This window comes from Rhinolophus sinicus, chromosome 17, assembly GCF_057876585.1.
Source record: "Rhinolophus sinicus isolate RSI-liver-muscle chromosome 17, RSI-T2T, whole genome shotgun sequence".
Lineage (NCBI taxonomy): Eukaryota > Metazoa > Chordata > Mammalia > Chiroptera > Rhinolophidae > Rhinolophus > Rhinolophus sinicus.
In genome coordinates, this window is record NC_142517.1 from 207,238,223 (window position 1) to 207,247,836 (window position 9,614).

At 54.5% G+C, this 9,614-nt stretch overlaps 1 protein-coding gene across 1 annotated transcript; it reads left to right on the plus strand.

Moving 5' to 3' along the window:
• The first annotated feature begins 5,737 nt into the window (after positions 1-5,737).
• LOC141567536 (intestinal-type alkaline phosphatase-like) lies at positions 5,738-9,382 on the plus strand. Its single transcript, XM_074314999.2, has 11 exons — positions 5,738-5,810; positions 5,891-6,007; positions 6,113-6,228; positions 6,403-6,577; positions 6,655-6,827; positions 7,038-7,172; positions 7,268-7,340; positions 7,467-7,601; positions 7,693-7,884; positions 8,096-8,212; positions 8,330-9,382. Exons 1-11 carry the CDS (start codon positions 5,738-5,740, stop codon positions 8,659-8,661), a joined length of 1,638 nt encoding a protein of 545 aa, XP_074171100.2. The 3' UTR covers positions 8,662-9,382.
• Positions 9,383-9,614: the final 232 nt, after the last annotated feature.

The following is a 9,614-nucleotide window of genomic DNA, read 5'->3' on the forward strand; positions in this document are numbered from 1 at the left end:
TGGAGTGTACTTTGTGTTCTAATAAACTACTCTCACCACTAAAAAAAAACCTCAAAAAAGATCTTTTTCCTTAGCAGGAATGGGTCTATAGTTGGTTTGAAAGACTTCTTGTACATACAGTAATGGGTCATCAAACTCCATTATTCTGGTAAGTAAGATACAATTTCCGATGACAAGCTGATGTGGGGATATTTTCCTGTGACTCCCCAAATGGTGTAGGTGATGTTGGATCTACCAGCAATTTCTGAGTGTGGGCCGGGATCGTGTCTTGTGAAGCAGAAGAATGGAAACGCGGACCAGGGAGAGGCAAAATGTTTTAAAAAGAGGATAGTTTATTAGAGGCAGGAGAAGAGGTTGCAGCTCCCGAGCGGGAGGGGGTCCCGAATGGGGGGGTGCCCCATGACTGAGGCAAAAGTTCTTTTATACTTTCCCTGCCTGCTTGGGGGAAAGGGGCTGGAGCCTTCTAATGGAATTCATCTATTAGGTTTGTCCTGTTTGCTCATCCTGAAGGGATTAATGAACCAGCCCATTCCTATCTATCAGATCTGCTCCTTTGTCACCCAGAAGGGATTTGAGATTATCTATTAACCGTAAGGTGTATTCTCCTGTCTCTGTCCTGGAGTGAAGGAGACATTCCAGTACCTGGAGTTTCAGGATATGGCTGGGTTTTTTTGTTTATTTCATCAGGGACCCCCTGTCTACCGAGCAATCATACTAACTAACCTGTCTCAAAGCAACCTGATATTCCCCAGTTGAAATGATGCCTAAGGTCTTCCACTTAAAGACTCAGGTAGCAGTCTGGCCAGTGACAAGTCCTGGTTGCCTCAGTGGAGCCCCGGGGAACTGTGTCGAGACCAGGGAGTCCCATGTGAGGGGCTAGCCCCTGGGCAGCTGGCCAGCCAGGGCTGTGCCTCCGGCTGCTGGGCACAGCCACAGGCCACCTCCGAGGGTCAAATTACAGATTTCAGGGGTAACTGGAGTTGGGAAGGGTGTCAGAGCAGATTAAGGATTTGAGCGCTGGTGAATGGGGGGAGGAAGAGAAGGATTGATGCCTTCCACAACAATAAAGGTTTGGGAGATGGGGGAGGGTACGTTCACCATTTAGAATAATGGATTTGCATTTGCACATAACGGAGTTAGGTTATGAATTTAGAACCTTTTAATAAAATCATCTCAACCTTGTCTGTTGTTTTATTTTTTTTTATTTTTTTTATGGCTGAGGGGCTGTGTTTATTTTAATATGTAGAAAGTGTGAGGGAGGAAGAGACTCTTTCCTCTACCCTGAAGGTTCTTCTGGCTGGTCTAATGATCAAGTAGACATGAGACAGATTAGCAAGAGAAAATAACCAAATTTAATACATGCCTGTATTAAATGTATGGGAACCCACATACATGAGAGAGTCAGAGACGGAAAGGGAATATGGGTAGGGATGAGGGAAGGGCCCTTGGGGACTTCAAAAGGTCATTGCAGGATGATAAGAGCAGATGTTTGGTAAATAGAAGTTTGTCCTGCCCTACAGACAGCTGAAAGGAGGTCATCTCTGACAAATCTCCCATTATAGGCAAGGCCCCTAATTCAGGTTCTTCCAGGTAGTCACGGGAGGGGCAGAAGTTCCTCTTGAGCCTGAAGCTAAAATTGCCCTTAGCTCAAAACAATCTGCACACCACAGAAACACATCTTGGGGTGACTAGCACTGAACCCCCACAGTGTCATGAGCTTTAGCAGATGTGACACCATTTGGGGGCTGTGGTTTTCTCTTTGACACCTTCTAGGTTCTTCTGACTGGTCTAATCAAATTGACATGAGATTGGTTAGCAGCAGAAAAAAAATTAAAGTTTAATAACATATACCTCCTGTAGACATGAGAGAGACCCAGGATAACAGTAACTCGCCAAGATGGTGGAAGCCCTCACCTTAAATACCATCTTCAGCTAAAGACAAAAGAAGACGTTGGGGATTGGGGAGTCAGTTATGGAGGTTACCAGGAAGAGCACAACACACGAGTGAGGTGGTTATTTGCAGGTTCGAATCCCTGCCTTCTCCCCTGTAACAGTTCCTGGAGATTCAGATGTCCTCCTCTTCCAGGTATGGTGAGGAAAATGCCCTTACAAGTAGAGATTTCCCTTACAAATGTGAATGTCCTTTTACAAAGGGCAGCTTCTACTTGGTGTTCAGAGCTCCTCCCATGTCTGCTGTTTCTTCAAATTAACCGGCCTGGAGTAACCATCCCCAAAGATGGTTGGCAAACCGCTCCCCTTCAACAGGAAGATGACTCAGGGAGTAGAGGGAACACTGAGGGCAACTGCCAGAGGCCGGGAAGATACCCTGACGGGACTTGGCAGTAGAGGGAGCAGGACCCACGAAGCTCTGCCTGAAGGGAGGACATGGTGGGGACAGGTTGGGCAGGGAGATGCTGGGCGGCAAGTGCAGCTGCCGCAGGGTCTGACGACTGAGTCTCTGGTTCAGGTCAGGAGGAGGTCCCAGTGGAAAAGGGGACTACTGTGGTCCACTGCGGTGGGTGGGGCTGGGAAGACCTTTCTTTCAAACAAACTGGTGAAAAGCGCAACATAAAGTTCACCATCTTCACCATTTTTAAGGGTATAGTTCAGTTGTGTTACGTATATTCACACTGTTGCGAAATAGATCTCCAAAACTTTTTCATCTTGCCAAGACCGAAATTCTATACCCACTATACACCATCTCCCCACCGCCTTCGTCGTAGCCTCTGGCAATCACCATTCCACTTGCGGTTTATGCATTTGACTAGTAGAAAGACAGTCCTTTTTCCCCCCCAGTATTAGTCTTTTTGTGACCGACATTTCACTCAGCATAATATCTTCAGTGTTCACCTGTGTTGTAGCGTGTGACAGGAATTCCTTCCTTTTTAAGGTTGAATTCTATTGCGTAGTCAATGTCACAACATCCAAACCTGTAGAGAATTTTTGGCGTTTACTTGGCCCAAGCTGACAACATATTCCAGGTAGCAAGATCTCAAATGGGGGGCAGCCCCGTGGCTCAGGCGATTGGAGCTCTATGCTCCTAACGCCAAGGTCGCCGGTTCGATTCCCACATGGGCCAGTGAGCTGTGCTAAGATTGTGAACAACGCACTCCTTGGAGCTGGGCTGCCTGGGCCAGGGAGTTGTGTCCTACACACAACTAGACTGAGAAACAAGGCTTGAACCGGAGTGGGGGGAGGGGGGAAAAGATCTCAAACGCGCCTGAAAATAACAGTTTTGCAGTTTCTTTTGAGGAAGATTAAGGAGGGGAAGTAAGGCAGATGATGTGAAAGTGGGAGAAAGCAAGGCGGGGATTGGATTACTGGACAGTAAACAAGGGTATGTGCTTGCTTGAGGGTTAATACCTCCCTCCTAGGTGTATTCTGGCATTTCAAGGGTGTGTTAACCTAGATACACAAGGACAAAGGACACGCCTGGCTTAAAACTTTCACTAAAGAAGTTAGAGGCCTGGGGTGTGACTACCTGCCCAGACCTGCCCAGTTAGGAATTTATGATCAGATCACCCTGTGAGGTGACTTTTCATAGAACCCCTTTTTCTCCGCCACATATGGACATATATTTAGTTTATTCATCTGTTGATGGACACTTGAATTGCTTGTACCTCTCGGAGAGGGGGAAGAATCCCCCCACCCTTTCTACCTTTTAGTTCTTAATGCTGGACTAGAAATAATATAATAAAATCGACACAAAATCAGATTAACAAAATGTTAACAAAAATTCCAAAACAAATTAAAAGGTGGTTTTATTCAGATATGATTTGCAAATCAGGGACATAGCCCTCGGTACAAACAGAAGACATGTTCCAAAATGGAGGGGATAAAGTGCGGTTTCTAAAGGCAAAAATCTGGGGAACTGGTGATCGGAGAGATGAGTTGCTAAGTACCACAAACGTACATCATTGGTTTTCTGATTGCTGGGGACAACTGGAAAATTCAGTGGTCGGCAAGCGGGGCTGTGGTTCAAGAACAATGGGTACCATATGATTTGGCATTTGTCAACGTCTTAGTTCCACTTCGGGCTTGTAGAACAACAATTTTTGGGTTACTTATCAAAAGAAATCAAACAGTACCGAGAGACTGTTCTGCTGGCCATTTCCAAGGCCTAGGAACAGTTACGCTCTCTGTAAGCAGCCTCAGAGTTCAAACTCCAAAAATCTAAATGTTGGGACACAAATTATGGTATGAAGGTTCTTAGAAGTCTTCAAGCAATTTAATATGTACGCACTGGAGAATCACTACGTGATGCTCAGATCACAAAATGAGGCTTAAAGAAATGATCAAAGTAGGTACCTTTTTATACTTTTAAGGCAAACAATAAATTTGTGGGGAATTGACAAAGTCGCTGCTCGTTAGAAGGAATCTAAGCAGATGTGGGCTTGGGCAAGGCAGTAAATTGCTACAGTTTGGGCTTGGGCAGTAAGTTGCTACAGCCAGGGCACGGCTTGTTGCACAGGCTTTCTCCCACTGGATTGTTTAAGTCTTGTGAAAAGGTGTCTCAGCCTCAGGAGCAGGGAGGGCTCCGATCACGTGGAGAGTCTTCTCCTGCTTTTAGGGGCACAGGGGAGAGTCAGGGCTCCTCCCGCTTCTGCTGCCTCTCAGGTGACCTTGGTTGGAAATGATCAAGAGGCCATTGTGGGATATTAGGGGGCGGCCTTCCCTGGGCCCCGATACCTTTTGGCTGTTGTAGATAGTACTGTTATGAATGTGAGGGTGCAAATATGTCTTGGAGACTCTGTTTTCAGTTCTTTTGGGTGCACACCCAGAGGTGGGATTTCTGGATTGCAGGAATGCTGCTGAACCCAGCCTCGGGCACTGAAAGTTCTGGGCTCCTTATCAGAGGCTATGCCTGGGGGTGTCGATACCCCTCTGTGAGGACTGCAGACGCACCCCTGGGTTCCATCTACCTTTCCAATGGAGCAGAGGTCAACCTCGTGTCTGGGGCACTAGACCCGACCCTGGCCTGCCCCCAGCAGGCACACATGCGTACATTACATGCTGGCCCAGCCCAGCCCAGGATAATTGGAGACACAGAAAAGGTGGTGATGTCACTCCCACCCCACCCTTTTCCACAGCACAAGACTCTGGGCCCAGGGGGGTCCTGGGTACCCTTCCAGCCCAGCGCCTCTTCACCTGCCCGGGCCAAGCTGGCAAGAAGCCATGTGGATGGCCAGGCAGCCTTAAGAAGCCAAACCGGCCCCTGACTAGGGCCAGTGCCTTGCACGCAACTTCCCTCAGCACCCAGAATGGAGTCTGGCCCCAACTGGCTCTTAGGAGATACTGAATAAATGAGGTGAACAAAGGAGTGACAGGTCCCCCATAACTGGAAGAGCAGAGAGTTGGGGGTGGGCCCATCAGGACACAGTGAGCTCCTCATCCCCACGGCATCTGTGCCTCATCCCCACCTTACCTTGGGGAGAGAGCTGGGGCCTACCCTGAGCAGGATGGTCCTGCCTTTTTCAGGACACCTGCCCCGAGGCTGAGACACACCCTGTGACCTCCCTCCAGCCACCAGAGGCTGTCTGGGAGGCTGCCTGGGGCACTGGGAGGGACATGTGCCTTTTACAGCCCGGGATAAAGGCCTCCAGTGATTTGAGCCCAGGCAGCATGCACTGACTGCAGCTGCTACTCTGCTGGATCGGCCTTGCCCAAGTGCCAGCATCTCCAGGGTCCCGGCCCCTCCATGGTCCCAGCCCTGCCATCTTCCCACCAGCCCACAGGCATGCAGAGAGTCTGGCTGCTGCTGCTGCTGCTGCTGGGCCTCAGGCTAGGGCTCTCCCTCCGCATCATCCCAGGTAATGAGACACCTCCCAGGTGCTCCTCACACACAGGGCGCTCCCCAAAGCTGACCTGGCCTCCCTCTCCCTTTGGCCAGTTGAGGAAAAGGACCCAGCCTTCTGGAACCGCCAGGCAGCCCAGACCCTGGACACCGCCAAGAAGCGGCAGCCCTCCCAGATGGCCGCCAAAAACCTCATCCTCTTCTTGGGGGACGGTGAGTGCAAGGCCTGTGCAGCCCCCACAGCCCTGGCACCCAAGGCTGCCGGTGACCACAGGCCAGCCCTCGGGACTCCGGCCTGACACGGTTCTGCTCCTGCAGGTATGGGGGTGTCCACGGTGACAGCCGCTCGGATCCTAAAGGGGCAGAAGAATGGCAAGCTGGGACCAGAGACCCCCCTGGCCATGGACCAATTCCCATACTTGGCTCTGTCCAAAGTAAGGTCTGGGTGGCTTCAGGGTGCTCCACACCCCAGGGTGGGGGTGGGGTCGGGCTAGGGAGTGTGGCAGAAGGGACGGCCCCAGGAGACTTGGGGCCTGAGTCAGGGGCTCAGGGACTGGTCGTGATCCGGGTGTGTGCCAGAGGGGAGCTGAGGGCGTCTCTGTCCCCAGACATACAACGTGGACAGAAATGTGCCAGACAGCGCAGGCACAGCCACGGCCTACCTGTGCGGGGTCAAGGGCAACTACCAGACAATTGGTGTGAGTGCGGCAGCCCGCCTTAACCAGTGCAACACAACTCGTCCCAATGAGGTCACCTCCGTGATGAACCGGGCCAAGAAAGCAGGTGGGCTGGGGGCCAGCTTGCTGGGCAGGGGTAAGGCTGAGACCTCAGTGCTTCACCCTGACCTCTGCCACCCTCAGGGATGTCAGTGGGGGTGGTGACGACAATGAGGGTGCAGCATGCCTCGCCAGCCGGCACCTACGCACACACGGTGAACCGCAACTGGTACTCCGACGCCGACATGCCTGCCCAGGCCCTGAAGGAGGGCTGCCAGGACATCGCCGCACAGCTCGTCTCCAACATGGACATTGACGTGCGTCATGCAGGGCAAGGGGAGCTGGGCAGAGGGTGGGCAACCCCAGCCTGAGCCCGGGGACTTGGGGCCTTGCGGCGGTGGGGCGTAGAAGGAACAGTCGTTAAGGCCATCGCCACACACCTTGTGGGGGGACCTAAGGGCTGTGTGAGCAGCGGGCAATGCGCTAGCCAGGCCCCACGCCCACCTGCCCTGACCCTCTCCGTCCAGGTGATCCTTGGTGGAGGCCGCAAGTACATGTTTCCCAAGGGAACCCCAGACCCTGAGTACCCAGCTGATGCCACACAGAACGGAATCAGGATTGACAATCGGAACCTGGTGCAAGCCTGGCAAGCCAAGTACCAGGTGATGGGGGCTCCTGGGCGCAGGGGTAGAGCAGGGACCAGGGTGGGGCAGCTGGCCATAGGACTGTGGCCTGAAGCTGGCTCTGCCTCTCCCAGAGTGGCCGGTACGTGTGGAACCGAGAGCAGCTCATTCGGGCGTCGGAGGACCCCTCTGTAACGCACCTCCTGGGTAACGACCACCTCCCCCACCTTCCTGCCTTGTCCTCCCGGGTCCTCAGATGGCCAAGCATGTGTGCACAGTGTGTGCGCTGACCCTGCTCCAGCTCGTCAGTCACGGCCAACCCCTTCCCCACAGGCCTCTTTGAGCCCAAAGACATGAAGTATGAGGCATACCGAGACCCCACGCAGGACCCATCCCTGACGGAGATGACAGAGGCGGCCTTGCGCCTGCTGAGCAGGAACCCCCGTGGCTTCTACCTCTTCGTGGAGGGTGAGTGAGCGGCAGCCCCTCACTGAGCACAGGAGGGGAAGGGCTCAGGGCCGGTTCCCCATCACCCATCCCTCGTGTGGTTTTCCGGCAGGCGGCCTCATCGACCAAGGTCATCATAGGAACAGAGCTTACCTGGCTCTGACCGAGACTGTCAGTTTCGACGATGCCATTGACAGGGCCAGCCAGCTCACAAACGAGAAGGACACGCTGACCCTTGTCACCGCTGACCACTCTCACGTCTTCACTTTCGGTGGCTACACACTGCGTGGGAGCTCCATTTTCGGTAGGCCCAGGGAGAGGGGCAGGTGCTCGTCCCCAAATTACAGGGCAGAAGTTGCTCTGAGCCCTGTTGCTCATCTTTCAAACGGGGTCATAGCAATGGCCACGTAGGATTCTGGTGCAGATGAAGCCACCGAACAGGCAAGTGCCTGGCTTAGCCCACAGGGGGCGCTGCACAGCTGTGGTCAGCGCCATCACAGGTCTTCTCCCTGCAGGCCTGGCTCCTGACGTGGCCGATGATGGCAAGGCCTACACCTCCCTCCTTTATGCCAATGGCCCAGGCTTCGCTATCAGCAATGGCTCCCGGCCCAATGTCAACGACAGTCAGAGCGGTGAGTGCACTGGGTCGTGTGGACCGACTGGGGGGGACCACAGTTTGGAACTCATGGCAGGGTGGAGGCCCCCCCAAGGGCCCTAAGTCCCCACTCTGAACCCTACCCTGTGGCCAGGTGACCCCGAGTACCGGCAGCAGGCGGCCGTGCCCCTGTCGTCCGAGACCCACGGTGGAGAGGACGTGGCGGTGTTCGCGCGCGGCCCGCAGGCGCACCTGGTGCACGGGGTGCAGGAGCAGAGCTTCGTGGCGCACGTCATGGCCTTCGCCGCCTGCCTGGAGCCCTACACCGCTTGTGGCCTGGCGCCCCCCGGCAGCACCCCCGCGTCCCCCACTGCTGGCCCCAATGCCCGCCCCACCGACGCCGCGCACCCCGGGCCGGCCGCAGGCGCGTCCCTGACTCTGCTGGCCGGAGCCCTGCTGCTGCTGCTTGGGGCTAACGTGCCCTGACCGCCTCCAGCCCCCGCCGCCTCAGGGATCCCACGCCTACTGAGCCCCCACACCGTCGCTGGGTCGCCTCTCCCTGTGGTTCAACCACACTGCCGCCCAAAGCCTTCAGCCCCAGGCCCCACCAGGGGCCCCTACGTCCTGACCTTTAACTGTTGGCCATAAAAGACGAGTATCAGCCGACTCAGCGCTGCCCCCAGCCCTCCCTGCGGGGCCAGACCGCGGGGCACCGTGCAGGCTGAGGCGGTGGCTTTCCTGCAACACCTACTGTCCTGCCCGCAGCTCTGGACTCCGCCCCCAATCTCTGAGGCCAGAGAATCCGCGAGTTGGCCACCAGGGGAGGGCCGGCTTCCTGTCACCCTGCAAGCATCCCTGGAGCACCTTCCTGGCCGAGGAGGCTGCTGAGGTCGGATGCCCAAGGAGGCTTTAACACAAAGTGCCCCCCACCCCCGGACCCTCTACCCTTACACAGAAGAACAGATGGCAACACAGAAAGCAGAGACTTGTCCCAAATGAGTCGGCTACTGAGATGGTCACTCCTCAATGCGCTCCAGGCTGGGAGAGCCAAGGACCTTGGGAAACTGGGTGCAAGGCAGGTAGTCCCAGAGCAGCCTTTGCCCCCACCGTGAGGCCATCTGGGCGCTGGGCACAGATTTGTCAACAACAGATTCCCACAGTCCAGTGGGCTCTAATCAAATATACTGCTAAACAGTGTAATGCTAGCGGTACTGTGTTCTATAGTGAATGAGGGGCGGGAAACATAACTCTGATCCAGTCAGGAAGGGGCTGCCTAAGGAGCAGAGAGTTGAACAAAGCCTGAAGGGAGGAGGGCTTGTTGGGCCCAGAGGCAACCAGTGCTTTTCCAGGTCCAGAGGTGGATCAGGTTGAAGGTGCCATGGAGGATTGAGGAGGGATGGGCAGCCCGTGGGGGAGGAGCTGGGACTTTATCCACACGG

What these genes read in the sequence shown, in the direction of transcription:
- LOC141567536 (XM_074314999.2), top strand. Translation starts at nt 5,738, where the DNA reads ATGCAGAGAGTCTGGCTGCTGCTGCTGCTGCTGCTGGGCCTCAGGCTA. An exon ending in CCTGGCAAGCCAAGTACCAG is followed by an intron (nt 7,173 to 7,267) that starts GTGATGGGGGCT and finishes TGCCTCTCCCAG; the next exon opens with AGTGGCCGGTACGTGTGGAA. An exon ending in CTCTGTAACGCACCTCCTGG is followed by an intron (nt 7,341 to 7,466) that starts GTAACGACCACC and finishes CCTTCCCCACAG; the next exon opens with GCCTCTTTGAGCCCAAAGAC.